Source organism: Atractosteus spatula, chromosome 5 (genome assembly GCF_055471065.1).
Source record: "Atractosteus spatula isolate fAtrSpa1 chromosome 5, fAtrSpa1.hap1, whole genome shotgun sequence".
Classification (NCBI taxonomy): domain Eukaryota; kingdom Metazoa; phylum Chordata; class Actinopteri; order Semionotiformes; family Lepisosteidae; genus Atractosteus; species Atractosteus spatula.
Window position 1 is genome coordinate 24,836,468 of NC_142710.1, and position 21,616 is coordinate 24,858,083.

Genomic DNA, 21,616 nt, shown 5'->3' on the forward strand with positions numbered 1-21,616 from the left:
GTGATATAAATTAGCTTTTAAAGCTATTAGACATTGTTTTAATTATGTATATATGGCACTCCAAAGCTGAGTGCTTGAAGGAGCCATTGGTTATGATCCCTGTTGAACTGCTGTGATGTAAATTCACCTCGGCTGTCTTTTAAAAATTTTATACATTTTTCCATCTGCATTCTTTTTGGGTTTCATCGTGAATTTAGTCTCTTCAAAAATTTCACAGTAGCCTGGTTTGCATTTATGTGCATATTAAATTAACTTGACCCTAATTCATGTAGCAGCTGTGTGAAGAATGGTTTTGGCAGGTAAATGTGTATATTTTTTATTGAGCTTATTTTTCCTTATTACAGTTTTGAACAATAAAAATGCTTCCATCTGAGGATGACAGTGTCTTTTTGATGCTGACACGGTTCAGTGTTGCAGCATGCCCCCAGTGTAAATGTGTTCTGTGCATCTGGTTTTCCTCTAAGGCACTATTGATGTCTCACTGACTGCAGCTGGGGCCATGAACTAGGTACTCAAACGTAATGATCGTTATTTGGAAACGTTTTCTCGCCTTACCGTCCCTTTCATTATGACTCAGTCAGACTGACAGAGTTTTAACATTATTGTGCACACTGACGGGCTGCCTTGCATGGTTAGTTTAGCTGGCAAGAAAAGAATCTATGCTACAGATTGAAGTTTTTCCAGGCCAGGATAATGGAGCTTTATTTGAGATTGGGTGATTTTCTGCCAGATAAAAGATACTGTATCGTATTTAGAATGTGTGTTTCCTTTTTTATTCTCTGGTGATGAGCATTTTTAGGCTTGTCACGAATCCTGGTTTATGGCTGCGTATGTTACACACAAAACACTTGATGCCTCGATGCTTATGGAGTTAGTTTATTATTTTTGTAGAACTAGAGTATAACTGCTGTTTAGCAATAGTAGAGCAGGAGGGTTTATGAAATTTCTATCTATCGGTTCAGAAATTACAGTTTTGCTTTTATTTGATTTAAAGTATTGCCCAAATCTTTGTACTTGTGTATTAATGTAAGAGTGTTTTGTACATTTGGCTATACATGTATACATTTGGTGGGATTTAGTGGAATTTAAAGGTATAGCGTTTTCTTTTGAAGAGCTCTGGTTATGTACACTTATGTACACTTCTTGAAGGCTGGCAAAATGGAAAAAAAAATTAAAGGACACAAAGATTATTTCTCAGAAAAACAGTTTTTTTTTTGTCTGGGCCACAAAGCATATTGAAGTGTTAAATGTTGAGAAGGGATCTTGTCAGACTTGGAAAAGTGATCAGAAAAATATCCATCACAGTATGTTTGCGAAACTGTTCATGTTATACAGTAGTTCAGCCATGACAGCAGTGTTGCTAGGTAAATGGGCTGCCAGTCACCATTTGAAACTGCTGTTGTTATGAACAAATTTGATTATCTTAATTGCTTAAATTCAAGCTGCCGGGAATTTGCAGTATTACTTTGAAATGCTTGTAAGATGTAGTGCAAATATATTTATCTGATTCTTGTTAAATATTTAGTAAGTTCAAATTAAGTTCAAAAGTAAGTTCAGAAGACCATTAAGCATTTGTTTAATTTAGCAAGATTAAATTAAATGAAGTCCACTTTGGATATCGTCAAAGGAATGGATTTTTATAAAACATTGCATTTTGAGGTGTACCACAACAGTGTGATCAATCATAAAACACCGATATGAGGTGTTGTAATAATAATAATAATAATAATTATTATTATTATTATTATTATTATTATTTTAATATATAAAATTAATAAATTACCAACAAATGATCATCTGTAGACTCATATGTTAAGATACGTTTTATGAAATATTGAAATATGACTTTTTGTTTAAAAATATTTCAATAACGATGCAGTACGATAGAGCTCTCCAAATGACATGGAAAAGAAATGAAGGCAGTTTTTAAATGCCATGACCTCTCTTCCTGTTGTTTTTTGTTTGGTTTTTTAAATCAGTGCCAAATGTATCTGTTGTCTCCAAGGTCGTGTGGCCCGATTTACTCAAGTTAAACATTCTTTCAGCACAACAAACTCATTTGCATGATGCTGACATTTGTTGCTTCAGTAATTTCATCTGATAATGGCCGGCTTGCAAAGCGGATCTGAAAGCATATTCCTTAATTGTGTGTTGCTAGGCAACCTGGGTTTTGGTCGTAATCACAGAAAGATTATCTTCTCATTTAAGTAACTGGGAAAGGTTTAGCTGGAGTGGGGACCTGTGGAAATGGCTTTCAAATTTGCATTGTGTACATTCTTGTTAAAGGGGAACTCTTGGCTGATTTGACGGGGAAACAAAACAAAAAAGGATACTATAGCTGTTTTGACTTTTAATTTAATGTGTAAGAATGACACAAGAAATGGTATAAATGGATGCTAGTTTTTTAAATAGTTACTAATCATCACCAGGCAGACTTTTTTTTTCTCACAAAACCTGTTTTAAGGCGGCTTAATGTGTGGTTTGACTGCACCTTGTTTGAATGTTGTAGACAAAGCTGTAGGAGGGAAGCTTAGCTGGCTATATTTTTTTATTGACAGATAAAAATTGTTTTACTCCAGACCTTTTGTAACTGTTGTCGATTTTACTTCATTTTATCAGTCTGGGTAAGAGATTTTGTTAACCAGGCATTTGTTTGAAGTACACTAGAAAATCTGATTATGTCCACAAATGTGGGGTGAAATAGCCAGGGTGAGTACCAGACTGTATACACTGTACAAAGTACAGCAGAAACAGCAGGTGTGGAATCTTCTCTAAAGGGGCAGGGCACAGAATTAAATTAGCGCAGGCTCCAGCGGTTGGATAAAAACATAAGCAGCTCATTAATAATGTCATTAAAGGACTGAATTGAACTGCTTGGCTGCAGTTCATCTCTTCTTATGTGGGGTGTGGATTTATATTGGCCATGGATGTGTCAGTCAGCCACATGGGAATCAGCTCAGGTCAGTATCGCATGACGCAATACCTGCTGCTAGGTGACGTCCAATGTGATGCCTGTTTATGTGTTTGGTAGGGTTTTGGCATAAGGCGAATTACAGACAGTCCTGTGTCCACCAAACAGCTAGCTGATCACCAACAGAATCTTAAAGGTCTCGTTGCGAAATAAGATGTTAGGTCTTTGCTGACTCATTTAAAATAAATGAATAAACGAGATTTGCGCTGTTGATAATAGAGCAAGTCAGCTAAGTGAAGGTTTTATTGACAGTGTGAAACCACACAGCCTGCCACTGCAGAATGCCTTGCTGTGCAGACCGGTGATAACTGAGAACAGCTGATCAGCCTAATTTGTGTCTTTATTAAGAGCAAGCAGGAGCCCGACAGCCATAGAGCAAAAGCAACTCGAGTTTTGGGTGCATCTTTCACTGTGCCTGACATGTCTCTCATTCCTGTAGAGCAGAGTTCCCCAGCTTCTTTAAGCACAAGATCACTTATTGGATTTAAGTCAAACCCAATACCTACTCCAAAGAAAATGTAGGATGACGGGCAGTTTAAATAACATAATTTATGTTATGTACTGTACATTTAAAATCAAGTATGTTTATTTGTCCTCCACTCACCAAGTCTCAGTGTAATGCCTGTGAGTACATGTTTCAGTCAGTGCTGTGAAGTCTGGGATGCATTTTGCAGATCCATCAGATGAGCATCTGTGTGGTGTCGCAGTACTTAAAATTATCTTAATTTGGAACAATGCTGTCTCATAAGGGTATGTGGAACCCAAAGCAAGACTTTGCTTTACTGTCCCTTAACCTTTCAGCTAAATAATCACTGTTCATCACAATTATCTAAATATATGGTCTACTGCTTTATAAATTAAAAACCTGGTGACATTCAGGAGCCTCCCCACCGATGTCTGTTTAAAGGAGTGGATTTCAGAGAAACCTGACAGTTGTCACAGAAAATGACAGAACCAGTTTCAGTACGAATATGTTTGCAGTACTGATCATATGTGACAGATCGCAGTTCAGCTATTTCAGCTTTAACGTAATGGCTGTAAGGAACCCAAAGTGAATCAGTTACACATTATCTGACAGCCTACTGCATACTTTGTTCCTCAGTTTAAGTAAAGTGACAGTTTCAGCTCTTAACTATCTTTGCAAGCCCGTCCGTAAACTGAACTACTTACATATACAGTTAGTTCACTGTAGGCCAAATTAAGTCAGTAAAGTAAGGACTTAAACAAGTTGTGCTGCATTGAATTTGGTTGAATGGATTTTTATGATTTTGACAACAACTTTAATTACATGAAAGAAGTTGCTTGACTTTGCTAATAATTGCAGTGGCATTTGACAACTGAGGTGAAATTAGGAAAGTTTCTGCAAAATGCTAAAAAGTCCATATGTTTCCAACAAGCATGACTGGTGCCACACCAGTTGCAATGGAAACCAACTGGTTTCTTGTTTGGAATGTTACTCTGTATTTTACCTCTTAATATATACTGCCCTTTCAACTTTCTATTTGCTAATGTTCTCCACGAGTATGACTACCAAACACTTTAGAAGCAGTCAGTTATGATGTACAATTTCTAACTACTGGACACTAGACTTTTCTGAAACAAGATGTGTTAGTCTAAATCACAAATTCCATTATTCATCAGCTAGAGAGGGAGTAACTGTCAACCAGTGCAAAAAAAAGTATTCTTCTTCTCCTAACTGCCAGTCAATATAGGGTCAAAGGATTTTTCATAGGACTCTAACCTTCATTAATTTTGCTTTCAAAAGATGTTTGCCTGGAACCATTTAATGAGCTCTGGGTTAGTCTGAGGATAATTAAGATGTGCTCAGAAGGGATTGATTGATTTGTGTAAAATGCTAACAAGGCACCCAGCTTCTGAAAAGACATCACAACACTAGGTTCCATCATCCTCTGGTTGTGATAAATGGTCTCTTTTCCCGTGTGTGGTTGTGCGGAGGGGGAGGGGGTGGAATTGGGAGTGTGTCTCCTCCCCGCCAGATGTCCCGCTGTGCTGCAGAAGCGCTGGTTCTGATCAGATGCTATCTCAATATGACAAAGGCTGCCTTTCCTTTTCAGGACTGCAGCCATACGGAGGGCACAGCGTGCTCCTTGTGCCCGATTTGGCAGTCTGTCGCCTTTTTCTTTTCCAGCTCTTTGGGGCTGGGAGGGAAAGGGACAAAAGTGAAAATCAACTTTCTAAGTTAGAGCTGTCTGCATCGGGACGCGTGGGCTGTGGTAGTGTGTCCCCAGCAGCTCCTGGGTTCTCTCTAGTGATGTTCCATTAAATCGAGCTGTAGCAGTATGACTGCAGCGCTGACAGGCTGCTCCGTTTGTGAGTTTATGGTCATGAAAGTGGAATTACTCTAGACAACATCTCATCTACCATCTGTACTACAGAAGCGTCTTTCTGAAATCATCACAGACTTGCCCGACTGAAGTCCAGTCTGAATTAAGTCTAATCCTACTGAACAACAACAAAATAATACGTTTTTTATTTTTTTTGTATGTGTGTGACATTATATAAAAAAGTAAAAAGAGTTTTCAAAAATAATCTTTTGACCCATCTTGCTCTGCTGGTAGTGTAAAATACCAATAGCTGCTTTTTTAAGAAGCCCACAGCTGGTGCCTCAACCACCTGTTTCCAGACTTCCCTATATGTTATTACACTTTTTCCCCGTTACCCTGGTGACAGTCTTATTAATGAGTCTTTGGGTATTGTAATCAGACAGCCTGAATTATGAAGATCTGCAGAAAACATGACTCTCTTCTGTGCCCTGCGTAGTTTGCACGAAACCTGTTGTATTTTATCAGTAGAAACAAATTGATGAGATGTACAGCAATGCCATACTACAGTATCAGAGAGTAGCTGGGACATGACTGGTGTGAGAAAGTGTCTTTAAAACAATAGCATGGTTAAAATCTGGGAAATATTCACTCATTCTATTAAATATGCATCAGTACAATGTGACTTGCAAGGGCCTTTTTGTTCTACAAACCTCAATACCAGGGGTGTGCCCTGTATAAATTGTTAATCTTTGCAAATCGATGCATTAGGATTAACTACTCTGCAAACCATCTTGAAAAATTAATGAATTAATAAATCAGATGGAATCCTGCAAGTACATGTCCTGATAATAGTTTGCCCTGGCTGAGTTCTCCCACACTGTCAGACTGCCTAACTAGAGACCTCGTGCTGCCAGTGAATACTGGACATGCTGTACTAACTGTACTCATCATGCCAACAGTGTGGCCAGGAACCAGCACAGCTTCTACCCTGGTCTGGATGTAGAGGGAACAGGATGCAGTTTCTTGTTTTAGAATGGCTCCACTAGAGCTGGGCACTTAACTGAAAGCTGTCGATGCCTAAAACTGAAAATAAAAGCTGTGTCATTCCACAGTAAGGTTAGGGAATATTTTCTTTGTGTTTGTTCATTTAGAAAAGAGCAGGGCTTGATTTTCCTCAGAAAACTGCCCTAGCAGTGATTCCTTATTTATCTCATTCATTCGTATCATTCGTCCTGGGCTAGTACAATATGGCTTCCATTAGCTGATATATGCCACCAGTACTTACTTTCACTGGTGCTGCTGTAATAATATGGTACTGTATGTACCTTACTGATACATGTGGCAGCTTCAAGAAGAAATGGGTTTATGTACCTTTTCCTCTGTGAATATTCATGGCATGAAAACACATAACTTATGCTATCACTGTATCCTCTCTCATATCCAGCCCCCTAACGGAATGCTATAAACTAGTTTCCTGCATGCTGCTAACTTATACTGGGAGAGATCTGCAGCTGAGATGGTTATTAAGGCTAGTTAAGGTGGCAGTTCTGGGAAAATAGCAATGCATGTTCTCCTCTACTCCTCTATATGGGTTGTTAACAAAAGGATTCAAATCCTACAGTGGTTCATCCAGCATCTTTAATAAAAAAAGGATAATTGAACAAATATCAGAAATGGTATTTAAGAAAGAAGTGCTGACAGCTCCTCAGTTTATACCACACTGAAGTATTTGTATTTTTCCTCTGTACTCTCGAGTTTCTTTTTTGGACTAAATGCAAGTTTAAAAAAATTACCATTCCTCATAAAATGTGTGTCACTGCAGTCTGCAATGGTACGTCTGCAGGGATTCTCCCAAAATGGTTTCAGATGCAGATGGAAGTGAGGGAGGGAACGAAATAGTATGAAATAGGGCCAGGACAGCTGTGTTTTTTTTCTGTCGTTGTGAAAGTCATGAAGCAGGAGCTGCATTTTTCTCTCACACCTCTCCATCTTCCCTTTGTCTCCTATCTCATTCTCTGTGCCAGGCAGATCACTCTGAATTATTCATGGCCTGAAAATGAAAACCTCATGGATATTGAATTACAATTCTAAAGCAGCTGGGCCAGTCTCACATGTGTGGAATAGAACAGAATTGCAAATTGTCAGAATTGTCATGAGAGGTATCTTTGTAAGATTCTTTAAAGTTATTTACTTATTACATTTGTTCATATCCATTTTTCTCCCTGTTAAAAATATATAGAAATCACTGGCGAAGAGGAGATCGTGTGTTTTGCACAGCAGTATTTTACTCCATCAACATTCATTTGCTGGTCAGAAGAGTCAATTTTAGTAATTCAGCGAACTAGGATTGTGATTGTGATTACCTAACATTGTGTTCCTTTTTCTTTGACATGCCAGTTTTTTAATAATTTCCTTATTTGTTTTACTTTAAACTTTTTTATATTTAATCCTGCCTACCGCTTTCAACATAGACCAACACACCATAATGCAAACCCACATCACATCCACTCAAACAAATTCTTAGTTACCCATTCATGAACAAAGGACACAGCATTTTAAGCCTTAGCTAATGACCACTTATGTAGTGATGGTTAGTTGATTTGTTTTCATAGGTAAGGTTCAGTTGCATATTAATTAAACTAAACATTAGATCTATTAAACTGTTGTATGACTGAATACATGACCCTCTTCTAATCTAAGGCTCTTCATAGTCACTTCACAATGTGACGTTTTACTAACCGATGTGAAAAGGATCTTTAAAGTACCTATTGTCAAGACCTTCATTATTATTAATTTTACAGGTGCACGGTGATCTTATAAAAGCAGAACGTTTGCAAGAACAGACTTGCTATGATCAAAGATGTAAAAATGTTTAGAGAGGAACCTCGAAGAGCCTGATTTAGGGAGCTAATGCAACCTATACTTTGTGGTATGCTTTTAAGTGTATGGTTTTCCCTTACTGAATGATTTATTCCTTTAGCCTTGTACTCTGGTGCCTCCTTATTTTTGGCATGTGAAACTCTTAAAAAATAGCTACAAACTGTGTATCTGTGTGACATGGTGGTTAGTACTGGGGTCCATTCTGGTCTGGAGCACCTTTTGTGTGGAGTTTGCATGTTCTGACTGCATTCATGCGGGTTTTCTCTGGGTGCGCTTCTCACAACTCCCAAAAACATCTGGCATTGTAGCTAAACTTTCCCTTGCACTATAATCTCCCCTGCCTGGAGTACATCTGCTGCAATGCCAGTTTCAGTATACTTGGAGGAGGATCCAGGTGAATAATTTTAAAAGAGGTTTTGTCTCTTATTTATTATTATTTTTTTCCATATGCACTCAATTTTGAATCACCTGTTGTTTTAAGATTCAGCTTTCCAGCAGTGACGTCTGTAATGCACAGAGGAAATGAAGGTCATTAGATCTGCTTCTCTGATCCTGCCCACCAGTAGGAGCCATTCCGTATTCTCCACAGTCTCTGGTAGGAGCATTAGTGCCAACCGTATGAGTGGGGCAGTCTCTTACTGGCATTGCTTTAATACTGTAGGTGCCCAAAATGTATTGGTAGTTGCTCTTGGCACTGAGAGGACCTGTGAGGGCTAATGCACACCCTGGTCCTGTTGGTTTGCCAGTTAGGAAATTCTGGCTAGTGACACAATCCAGACTCAAACTGGCAACATCTGAGCCAAACAACTCAAACCGCACCCCTAGCAATCACTTTTACTGGCCGAGAACCCTGGATCTTCATAACTCCATGTTGATTACCAGCTTTTGCTTATTTTCTCTAGAGTCATCAGAAGAAGTGAACTTTAAGTTAAGGTCTTGCTCAATTCATGGAACGCTTAAGGCTGATGTGGTGGTATGTTTTTTCATGTGTTTGCTGTTTTTTTTCTGCGCAACTCAACCTTCTCAATAATTTCTGCGCTCATTGAAATGGTCTGACAGCGTGAGGTAATGGCAGCTTTGCGTCCCCTGAGACATGACAGTTAATGAGTAAAGAAATTGGGAAAATATACATTCTTATTAAAGTGCATAGGACCGTGTTATTGTTACTAATAGTAATGAAAATTTCATTTTTTCATCAATTTCATCTTTCAACCTTTTTCTTTCACCCATTTCAATGGCATGGCCATGGACAGAATGCCCTCTCTCTTACATGTGGCATGAACAGGGGCTGTCATGAAATACATCCCATAGATTCAGTGCTCAGCACTCAGTGACACAGGTATGCTGCCCAGCTGCTCCTGTGGCCGCACAGGCCAATGTCTGTACCTCTGCAGGAAAGAAGACATCATGAACTTTCAGTAAAGATCATGTACACTCGCAAGTCTTTTCACATTTCTGGTCTGTTGACCAACAATTGAAATCGTTCCGATTGTGAAAGCAGCATCATTTGTTGATTGCCCTTTGGAGTCAATCCACAGTCCTTTCGGTAGCCTGAGCCTTTGCTCTCTTTGAATGCATGTTTGTGTGAAAACATCTTTGAATTTGACCTGCAGTAAAGGAACTAAACATCTGCGGGTCTTTGTGTACTTAGACGTTTGGCTGGTGCGCACACGGAAGGATCAGGGCTGTCAGGGAATGCCACGTTTCGTCGCTCAGTTACATTAATGGCTCCCATCCCGTGTCGAGTAAAAGCGCCCCTCTTACCCCAAACGCTAATCTCGCTGGTGCTTCCTGCTAATTAAACAAGACAGCTCCCATCTTTCATGGGAGGGGAGGACTGCTAAACTGCATTTGGAAAGCCTGTTAATAAATCAAATGGGAGAGGGAGCAAATGCGTTCGCTGTTGAGATCTTACCCACTATGTCTTTCAGTTTATATTAGTAAACAATTAAACCAGATTGATTTCAGGAAAATGCCTTCATCGTGTAACAATGCAGTTTATTTTCGACTCCAGATGTTAGGCTGGTTAAATTTGTTTGGAGAATACTCTTTTAACTTCTAGGAACTATAGCACAACCCAGAAGTAATTTATTTTACAGCAGTGGCTTCAGTCATTTCTAGGTATTCTGAGGTGTGTTCGCTGAAAAACAATGCAGATTAGGTTTCACAGTTGTGGTTCCTGGTGCATGTTGTTCACCTCTGGCGAGAGGAGGGATTCGTGTCAACTGAGGATGTAATTTCAGCTTGTGACTGGATAAAACAATCTCTTCTCATGGCAGAGTGGCAAAGCCTGGTATGATAAAAGCAATGTTTTATGTAATAATGATCAGTGAGCTGTGTTGCCTCAATGCAAGGGTTTAACTAAACAGAAACCCAGTTATTTATTATAATAGGGAACAGCTGTGTCAGGAGAGCCTGAAGATTAATAGTTGCATGGCAGTTTTGTGAGACGGGGGAGGGGTGTGGTAGCTGGTAATTCTCTCCCGCCTGTGCTGTGTTCTTTGTAAATGCACGCTGTCACCCAGTGACGGGAGCAGGGCTGGCGTGTTTCACACACTGCACCACGCCAGATGGCTCCTGTCACAGAGAAGGGGGAAAAGGCGAGTTCCCGAAAAACTGAGCAGTGGCACCACCCAGCGAGACCCCACATCTGGAGCACACCTGCAGCAGCAGCGCCTTCTCTCTGTCCCTCCTCTCCTTCGTTCCCTCCCTCCGTTTTTTTTATTTTTCTGCGGGGGGAGGAGGGGGGTGACACAGGCAAGCAGCATTTGGCTGGTCTGTGATTTGTGGCTGTAATTCCCATATTTTCGGCACATTTTGCAGCCCTCTGGGGTGGGGACGGTGCAGGAGGAAATACTGTGGAATGATCTAATGTTATTCCTGGAGGGTCTGTGTTGTCAATGGGCTCCTTTTTTTTTCTGATTTTTGGTACAAATAGTTTTCTTTGACACGCCTCGTCTTTGTGTTTCCTAAATTCCAGCTGATCTGTCGTGTCTTCCCTTGTGCAAACGAAGTGTGGAGAAGGGCCTCTGGTGCCTTTCAGATCTGCATGTCTGCTCTGTAATCTGCTTATTTTTTCCCTCCTTACTTAAATAGGAAAGAAAAGGCTCCAAGTCAGTATTGATTTGATTTTGTTAGCTGGCCTGTGAAAAGATGCCATGTAAATACACCCTGGGTTTATTTATATTGGCTGCTGCCAGTGCAGGTGCATCCCAGTGGGGCTAGCACTTAAACAATGAGAGGCTCACAGATAAATATGTGGTGGATGAAATAAAGCAGATTTTCCTCTGTTCAGTCCAACAGTGTCCCACTGAGGTTTTGTCTCTCATTTCAAATGGGATTCTTGCAGGTCTCACTTAGAAGAGGCAAAATGCTTTGCTTTCCACAGCCATCGATGAAGTATAAGCATTTGTGTAAGCTGAACTTGAGCCGTCTCTGAATTGTCTGGTGTGTTTCAGGATAGGTTGTGTCTTGGTTCAGGTGTCTTTGTAGCGGGCTCGGGCGAATCACTAAAATGACTGTCCCAGGGCAATGCCTGTGTGTGCTCCTTTGGCTGATGTTAATATTGAAAATGTCTTAGGGCTAAATTTGAAACTGACTGTGGAAAAAACCTTTGTTGTTGCCTAGAATACAAACTGTTGCATGGGGTCACTTGTCGAGTTGTACTGTTGGAGTTGATATACAGTATTAGGATCTTTCGGGATTCAGCCTGTCTGTGCTATAGAAGGGCCGAGTGGAATGTGTGACGCTCCTGTGTCTCCCGTGACCCTGCATTGTATAAAGCGGACAGAAAATGGTAGGATGGAAAATGTTGCATTTTTTATTTTTCCTACAGTAGAATCAGCAGTGAGACCCAGAAAGGAAAATTACAGTTCCTAATTAAGTCTTCAAATTCGTATTTGATGTCTTTGAAAAAATAGGTGTGAGGTAAGTAGCAAATTACAGCGAATTACAGGTTGAAATAATCTGTTTTCTTTGCCAAGTTTATGAACTGTGTTGTTCTGTGAGCTTGAACATGGGTTGATTTTCCCTAAAGGTGAAAAGGTAGTTTTGGATAAGAGATATTCTGATATTCTGATGTTTTGATATGGTAACTTTATTACAAGCTTTGAGAAGAGTGAGCTCAGTTTCAAGAAAAAACAGCAACGAGCACGTGAGGCTCGTCAAAATATCTGTGACATCCAGGGTAACTATCCTACAGCTCACTTTGCGGATAAAGTCACAACTGGAATGTAGGATGAAATCCCTCTGAAGGTCACTCCTGTCTCCAAGTCAGAACACTGCAATCTAAATCTCACGCTCAACAATTTAACTCGTAGGCAATGGACTCCTGTGTCAAATTGTTTTTCAAGGCACAATAAATATCATCCCAAAGTGTCCCAGATGGTGTGTTATACCAGCAGGCATGCCTTACTCCTGAAACAGGAAATGAGCAGCCTTAGTGGCTGCTAATTAAGGATATTTTCTGTCCTAGTTGTCTCTGCTTTCTATGGGATCACATAACGAGTGTAAAATTACCTCTGAAGCAAGATTCTAACGCTCATTTAAAAAAAAATCATTTTAGGTCCTTCCTCTGCATTAGGGTTTGTCATTAGGAATGTCCCGCTAAAATGGCTGCCGCTGTCACAGCCCGTGAAGCCCTCCATGTGATGAAGAACACATTGTTAAGTGTTACCTCCGCTTGTGGGTTTAAATTTAGCTTCGACACGCTAGCAGAGCACATTGTGTGAATCATGACGGCTATTGTCGATGCTGCTGTGGGCTGCGGCTATTTTTAATAAATCTCTGTGTGCAAATCCCCCAGGCCATGCAACCAGGAGATCCTTTAAGAAGTGCAAAGGACATCGTATCATTGACGTCACTTTACAAGATGCTGGGTGTGAAGCCAGGCTGTTTTAGACAAGTAGTGCTCCTCGTGTTGTGAAACTGCCGATGTGCACAACGCTGCTGCTCTACCTCAAATCCTGCAAGAGTTTGAGGAGGATACTTCACTCACCCCTGAAGAGCGCGTCGGACTTACTGTAACTGCGGCGCTGTATGAATGTGCTACAAGGCGTAAGCCATGACCTGCACAATTAATCCATGTTGCTGGTGGAGGTCTGATTGCAAAGGGGCGAAACAGATGTGCCTCTGAATATTTCTAAAGACAGATCCATAATGACAGTTCTATAATTGGAGTTATTTGCTGTGGTAGAGCTGATGTAAACATGTTAATGCATTCAAGAGGGCAGACTGCTGAGAAAGCATTAACAAACAGCTGTTCTCTATGGGTTGAGTTGCTTTATTTATTTTTGCAAAATACCCATTTCTTCCAATACTTGCACTTGCAGCCAAATTTTAAGTGTCTGTATTTTTGTAATAGTACCTAATACCCCTTATAGGTTTTTATTAAATACGTGCTGAAACAGAAAAAAACACATCAAAAGGATAGAAATGGCATATCTTGAGAACAATCTGAAGAGGACTGCAAAATTGCTGTGGTCTGAGAAAAAATATGATCTTTAAATTTTATGTACAGTTCATATCATTATACGCAGGGTACAAGGGGCTCAGCAAGGAAGAGGTTAAACCACAAGAACGCCGTGTCCTTTCTGCAGCTGCTGTCCTGTGATCATATCAGTGATGTGAAATGCCGGCTGTTTAACTGTTCTCAGTAAATCAACTAAAAATGGGGTTGAGGGTCGCGGGGAAGCTGCCTTCCTCTCCCACTTGCCCTCCTGCAGGCTGTGCGTTTCACAGCGCACTTGGTTAGTGGAGTTTTGCAGTGTAGAGTAATGGCACATTTTTGTATCTTTTTTTTTCTGCAAACATTTCACTGACTGGCCTGGTTTCAGTCATTACAGCCCTCCTGCAGCTGGGGTTCTGTGTGTTCCCTGCTGTGGCCTGGTGCTCCACTGCGGGATGACCGACATCATGGAAAACAAGGAAAGGTTGTTTCCATTTTCTCTGCAGCCTTAAAGTAGCACTTAGAGTTACCATTGTTTTTTTTTTTTAGATTGCAGTCCTGTGTTAGTCTGGAAATGCCACTTTAAGCCTCTGCTTAAATCTTTTAGTGCTCCCCCGAAGAAGACAACATGCTGTCTTCACAGCAGGGAATGATGAGAAGAGGTTCCTCAGGATAAAAAGCCCACCTTCTGGTACCTCTCAGTCTTCAGCATGGGGCTGGTTAGGAGTGCTTCAATCGGAAAATGTATGAAGGGTCCTGTGTGGCACGGGGCTCAGATCACCTCCGTGCACCCCTCTGACCTGTGACCCAACTGACAGGAGCCTGCCGAGACTGTGGGGGTCAGCTGCAATCCCGGACTCGGCTGGGTCTGGGGCAGCTCTGTCTGATGAGGTTTGCTGCAGGAAGGAAGTCTGTAAGCAGGGAGGTGGGTGCACCCAGCAGGTAAATAGCTGCAAGGTCACTCTTGCTGTGGAATTCACTGTTTGCTGTCTTACAGAGCAATTTTGCACTCAACTGCTTTCCCCCCAAATTAAGGCAATCACCCACGCCACACATTTTTTCAGTCAGTAGCCCTGAGACAGTCAGTCAGGCTGTGAACATCAGAGATGTTGTTGACTCTTGCTGGCTTTTTTGAGATGTTAGTATCAATGCATTTAAAAAAAAACATGTTTCTTCTAAAATACAGATCTGCTATTAAATGGTCGACTTCCAAGTATCTTAAGAGGTCTGTGTGATAACGAGGCTGACTGCTGGGGGACTGTTGCACAGGTGATACGAGAGTGAGAAAAGGGAGGGGTAGGGGCGCAGTTCATTGTCAGGGGAGTGTTTATTTGTTGGTAGTGTGAGGCAGGGTTTCTTTCAAAGTCGTACTTGTCAAAACACTAGGGGGTGGAGGATGTTTAGTTTGGAGAGAGAAAGCGAAAGAGGAAAGAGTGCAAGTGGGTGAGAGTGAGAGAGACAGAAGGGGCTGGCGTTCTTAAAATGCTGCGGAGGCCAGATCAAAAATGAAAAAAAAAGAGAAGAAGAGGAAGGGGGAAATGTGTGGAGCCTGAGTGAAACAAATCCAACAGTGACTTGTACAATCCCCCACAGCACTGTGCCGCATCTTCTGAAGCCTGGGCAGTGTTCTTAAGAATTCTTTTTGCTTCCTTTCTGTTTTGATTTTTTTTTTAAACACACACAAAGGCTGGGAGAGAAAGGCTGCGATCAGTTCGAGAGATCCAGCCAAGTGGGGAGGGAGTGATTTAAAGAGTTTACGATACAGCTGGAGTGGAGTGCGCGGAGCCGAGCGGTGCCGGAGCGCAGGCTATTCTTCACAGCCAGATAAAAGGGACAAAAGCTTTTTTCCTGACCCTCTTCCATCCGTTCCTGGGGGTTTCGGGATTTTTTTTTTTCTGCTCCTCCTCGAAAGGGGTGTTCTGTGTGAAGATGGTGCAGCTGGGGACAGAGCGTGGGCTTGTTCGGAGGCACCTTCCCTAGCCAACAGGAGCGGGACTGAGGACGAGAGAGGAGCAGCGGAGGGAGGGAGGAGTGGGGGGGATACCCCCAGGGCACACGCTGAGGATCTTCTTTTCTGCTTTCTTTTTCCTTTTTTTTTTGTTTTGGCTGCCATGTGTGGTTCGTAATCAGAAGAATGTGGAGACAACATTTTCCAGGCAAGGGGCGCATTTCCTGTTTTTTTGCTGTTTGTTTAATAAAGTGTGGGTAGGGGTGGGGGGGGGGGTTCTAGCAGCCGATGTATTCATCTGTTGTCCTCACTCCCCCCATCTAACACCAGCACCAGCGTTAACGGAGTAATTCAGTACGGTGAGAGAGTGTCAGTTTGTGTGCGTAGCTAGTTGATGTACTTTTTTAATATACTGCTGTAGTGGAGGCTTTTCTGTTTTGAAGCCTTTTTTTCATCTCCTCCACTTTCTCTCAAAGCTCCGTAACGTAGGCAACCGAGATTAATAAGAATTAAGTCCAGTGTTTTCCTGCTGCTGTTGACGCCTGCTTTTGTTTCTGGCCTCAATTGTGCCGTGGAGATTGAACCTCGGCGGGCTGCACAAAGGGTGCCATTTAGCAGGGAGCACTCTGATTTTCTTGGCAGGGGTGCAGTTGGAGTGGCAGGCTGAAGGGTGGTGACGGGGTGGAGCAGACTCTGGGAGGACAAGCGGGCTTTGTGTGCTGTGGGGTGGGTGTGTGGGGGGGGGAGTGAGGGGGTGGAGACCCAAAACAAAAGGAGCTTATACTACACTGTACTTCAGTCCTGCATCTTGCACTGTGACATCATGTGTATGTGTGTTTGGTGCTCATGTGTACGTGTGTGCTTGAGGTCTGTGCTTTTAGGACACTGAAATGTTCCAGCAAATGTTGGCCAGGTTCCACGATTAAGGGAGGGGAACTCCTAGAGGAAAGAAAGATTGTCAGAGCCCTGTTCACAACTGTATATTGTAGCATAAGTTTTGAGGCTTACTTGGAAGTAATACTACACCTGTCTGTACGTGCGAATCTGTACCCTCACTTTTTGGTCAGTCTGGCTTAATCTGTGACTCTTTTGAGTTTAGGTGGTGTCTTGTTCCGTTGCCAGGTGTTGAGGGCAGCCTGCAGCCCGCTGTCAGGAATAAACACACTACTGAGCCACCCGTACCGGCGGCTTTAGGAGCTTGTAGTTGCTAGGTAACCAGCAACAGCTGTTGATTCTGAGGCCGGGGCCTTCTCTGTTGCCTCGGCCTCCAGCAGGGAGGAGAGGTAAAGAAAACAGCATCAATAAAACCTCTTTAAGCTCTGCTGGGACTGACATCATCACATTATGGAAAATAATTCTCATTTCCTTTTTTATGCTTTTATTGTTCAGTGAACCACAAGACTGTATCACAGACTATGTAATTGTCTGGTGGTTGAACTGACAGCATTTTCTAAAATCAGGTTTAATCTGTTTAATCACAATGTCCTGTTTTTTTTTCTGTAACAGGACTACGGTGTTAATTCTGTAGAGTAACAAAGGTGAAGCAGATTTGGAATGGCCTTTTTTAAAAAAAAATCCCAAAACACTTTGGCTTGGTTAAAAGATGTGATTTTGCCAGGAAAAATAAAATAACACAGGATACAGACTCCATTTCAGGCACTAAAATAGTGAAGTATCTAGTTTATACTTCAAAAGGCTAAGATAAGTGTTCACCAGCCATTTAGCTCTGTTAAGATATTTTCTGTAAAGCAGCAAACAAAAAGCTTTTACAATAAATGTTTTATGAAGCTCTGTACACATGGCTTGCCTCTTACAAGTTTGGGAGTATTCACATCTTGTTTTGCATTTCACAAAAAAAGCTTTTTTGGATAACGAGGCATTCATTCTTTGTGATCTTACTTTTAATGTGGGGTCTCACTGTGAAAAACTCACGCAGCCCATGTTAGTCTACACCACTTAAGGATGGGAAAATCAGCTCTTTGATTGCTTAATTTATCTAATTATAGAGTTCAATTAAATAATTAAGGTGCTTGTCATAACAAATCTCGGCAGTGGAATGGATCGGAAAGCCTGTTTATTGAGAACTTGTGCTCCGTAAGCTGTAGAGAGTGCCTGGGGAATTGCTTTGGAGTGTAACCTAAGAGTCTGATGGCAGTGCTCTTGCCAGTTTGCCAGCAAATATTTGCCTGGCTCCTTAAAGGAGGATTCCTAGCACAGCGTCATGCTCCATTAAAACCTGGCATTGATCAGTCCTGCAGGGCAACAGTTTCGCCAGATGAGAATCTGAAATATCACCCGCAAAATTCAACATCAGCTTGGTTTTTCTTTGTAAGGGATACTGAGCTCCCTGTGGAAACTTTCAATAATTAATTTGCTGTGTGCATAGAAAAAAAATGAACCTTTTTGAATTAAAAGGAAAAGCAACAACTGTATAAATAAAAAGGTATGTGAAACAACATGTTGATTTGCGACCAACTGCACTGCTTGTTTATTAAATCTATTCAAATCGCTGGAGATCACATCATCTCAATGATGAAAGACCCTTGGGGGTAACCAGGTAGTAAACAACAGCAGCTGCCGCAATTTCAGCTGAACATACAGTGTAATGTGTTCACTGTTGCTATATAAAGGCTAGGCATAATTAAAGTGGAGTGTTAAATCAAAATGGATGAAATTACAGCTGTTGCTTGTTTTTTTAGGGATGGCCGGATAAAATTCCAGCATATTTCTGGAAAAAAAGAATCAGTTGCACAGACCCTGGTTTGGGTTTAATTGAATTGACTTGTATCATTCCATGTTTAAGGAACTGTGTGACAGTTCGTAATGAGACTCACATTTCGCCAAACTGTGTGGAAACGATTGCCCGGCTAAACTCCTGGAAGTTGCTTCTCGGAAATTGTATTCTGACACCCATTTGTCTGACTGAACTGTTCCAGGAAGATGAGGCCCAGGACTGTGATAGATTGACAAAAGGCATATTCCTGTTAACTGCAGGCTTTAGGATCTGTAAGTTAGAAATGTGCCATTCTTACAGGTTTCAATACGGTGGAACTGTTTAGTTTTTCCTGGTTTGTTTTGTGACAGTGTTGATGCTTTTAATGTAAGATTTCATTGATTTTCTCATAGCATTACATGACTACAGTAATTCTTCATGTCATGGTATGTTTTTGTTCCTTTAATTGGCTTTTTTTCAATTGTTTTTTTTTCAGTTTTATTTTCTGCAAGATGAAATGCACTTGAGTTGCTCTTTGCATGCACTGTATATCTAGCCAAATGGACCATGGAAATCAGGATAATGCAAAACTTAGGGACCTGTATCTACATGCAACTGAAACTGGACTGACTCCACTTTGAGCTGTTGTGTCACCATTTGATGCTCTGCTCTCTCTTGCATTTACAGGTTTCCAGCCCGTGCTAAATGTTGGTGTGAACATAGTGGAAAGGCCTTTGAACAGGCTGTGTTGTCCAACTGAGTGTGGCTTTCAGCTGCACAGGGCAAGAGTTTAAGACAAGAAATACTCTCTGCTTTTGAACTGAGAGTGAAAATGCTGAAGTAGTGTCACATAATCTCAAAGATGTTTTGAGGACATACCTTTTCGTAGTGCTTTCTACAAGCAGCTCTTGGCGTTCTGTGTGTACAGCAGAATATCTTTGTTCCTTATCAAGTAAAGAGCAAGATTTTTTTCAGTTGGTGGTTAACAAAATGTATATAGCTGACAGATTCTGGTGGAGACTGAGAGTGAGGTGCCGAGTAAAAAAAACTGCATCTTCTTCTTTCTCCCAGGCTGTGAGGCCAAAGTACTGTATGTACTGTAGAGCATCTTATGAAAGAGCTTCACCGCTGCTCTCTGAAGTATTCTTTGTTATGTAAGACACACTTGAATTAAAAAAAAGATCATGGTAAAAGTCCCCTCCTGTAATATTTGCATACAGTATGAATATTTTGATGCGATTTTCCGTGGTCAGTGGCAGAGTGCCACTTTAAGCTTTATACTGTATAAGCTTTAATTATAAAGCTTATACAATACACTGCTGGGTTGAAAGTGCACAGCTGTCCTTTTATACAGTAAATGGACTGATACTCGTACAGTACCCTAGCCTGGATAAACCAAAACTATTTCTCTTCCTGTGTTGTCTTCATGCATTTGTGTGTGTGGGTGTTTGTGTGGGGGATGTGTGTGGCAGTTTATCATTTTCCCATCTGTCTCTGAGGCAGAGGGGATCAACTGGGATTCACGCCTCAAGTCCTGCAAGGTTTTTAATGTCATAAAGAGAAACTGAACTCTGTTGTCCAGCATTCTGGTTTCACAATACATGAAGCGCAGGGGTGTGAATGTTGCTGTTAAACGGCTATAGAAGTGGCTTTCAATTTTGGCTGAGCTCTGCAGTACCAGTTAGCAGAGAGCATAAAATCACAATTTCATATTTCAAAGTATGTACTGTACCCACATTTGTGTCCACATTTCTTTTATACTAACAGTACCAGGATTACAATATCTGCCATGCTGAATGCTTATACGATTTTTTTTTAAAAGTGGGTGAGCACCTTCTGAAGTGGAAAGCTCTGCAGCTGCTCTAGTTAGGCTTTTTGCAGGGCCAGCTCCTGTTTCCACTGGCAGAGCAGGTCCAGCAGGACTGACGGAGCAGATAGGAAACCTGATGCTGCCGGGTCTGGGCAGCCAGGGAGTGCGGCTGGCAGGGGCTGTCATAGGGGTGAAGTGCGCAGTGCTGAACAGGGGCAGGAAGCATGCGGGCCTGAAGCCACTTCCTCCTTTTGAACGGTATCGTGCGTGTAGATCTTCATGTAGGGGTTCATGGCTGAGGCATGTGAAAAGACCCACCTGGCAATCCTGTATTGAAATGCCCTGTGCGTGCAGGGGTTCCCAGTGTTTACAGATCAAGAACGTCAGAACATGATCAAGGTGACAAATGAGAGGTCATTTCGTCTGTCTAGCTCGTTTGGTTGCTAGCAGCTAATTGATTTGAGGATTTCATCCCGCGATTTCTTGAAAGATGACACAGTATCAGGTGTCTGGTTGCTCTTCTTTGGACAGATTCCAGAGCACTCTTCTTTGGACAGACCATTACTCTTTTTTGTAATGCTGTGAACAAAATTTGAACAAAGGGTTCTGTATATCTTTGTAGTGCATTGTACAATTTTAACACATCTTGATTCAAATTCTGCACCTATAACTCAATGCCGATTCAAATTCTGCACCTATAACTCTATATCCTAACATTCTGATGGATTGTTATTGCTTTTTCATGTTATTTAGAAGATGTAAATGATTTGTCAACATAAACCTGAGTCTTTTTCATTGGTAGCTTCATCAAGCTTGGTGTTGTTTCTCATCTTATATTCCTAGTTTGTTTTTCCTACCTGCATTAACACTCTGCAGTATGTTTTCATTAGTTTACATTGTCTACATTGAAAGTCATTGGCCAGGTGTTTTTACAGTCCATATTTTTTTCTAAATCTTTTTTAACCTATTTTATGATTTTTATAGTGTGTGCTAGCTACATGGCCATACCAGTAAAGGTTTTAGAGACTAAGTTGAAAAATGACATCTCTGCTATTGAAGGTAGAAAAGGTTCACATGAAATGTAAGTTTCCAACATTATATTTTATTGTGAATGTCTCCTCATTTATATTTTAGATTCAATTTAAAGAAGAAAAACACCAGAGTGTAAGTTTATACATTTCTCATTCCTAAATGTAAAAGTCCATTAGTAAAGTTAAATGGTTATTGCAATATAAGTCTAGCAAGTGACAGAACAGAAGCTGCCTTTTAGAGGTCTTGTGGGTTACAAAAACAATCTCTGGCTTTTTGCTCTTTGGTTAGTCCACTCCACAGATGCTCTTAGTGGCCATTATTATGCTTTTCCTTCTTGAGAAGAACCTGTGTCCTGTGATGTAGTCTGAACAAGATTCAACCAAATGTTGTTCCTTAGGTGACTGCTTAAAGGCCATATAGAGAGCCCTTTAAAATGAAAACATACAGTAGTCTATTTAGCTTTTCAGACTGGTCGTTAATTGCACTCTAGTTTCAAAATTATTGAGTAAAAGCTCACAGCTTAACTGCCAA

At 41.1% G+C, this 21,616-nt stretch overlaps 1 protein-coding gene across 6 annotated transcripts in view; it reads left to right on the plus strand.

Moving 5' to 3' along the window:
- Positions 1-21,616, plus strand: part of ctbp2a (C-terminal binding protein 2a) — a 112,818-nt gene that overhangs the window by 63,884 nt on the left and 27,318 nt on the right. Inside the window, exon 1 of one of the 6 annotated variants that reach the window (XM_088917528.1) lies at positions 14,990-15,738. The exons of the other annotated variants lie outside the window; for them this stretch is intronic. Coding sequence (XP_088773654.1) covers positions 15,717-15,738 — 22 coding nt within the window. The 5' untranslated portion in view covers positions 14,990-15,716. Of the gene's footprint in view, positions 1-14,989; positions 15,739-21,616 lie in introns of those variants that run through there. 6 annotated transcript variants of the gene reach the window in all.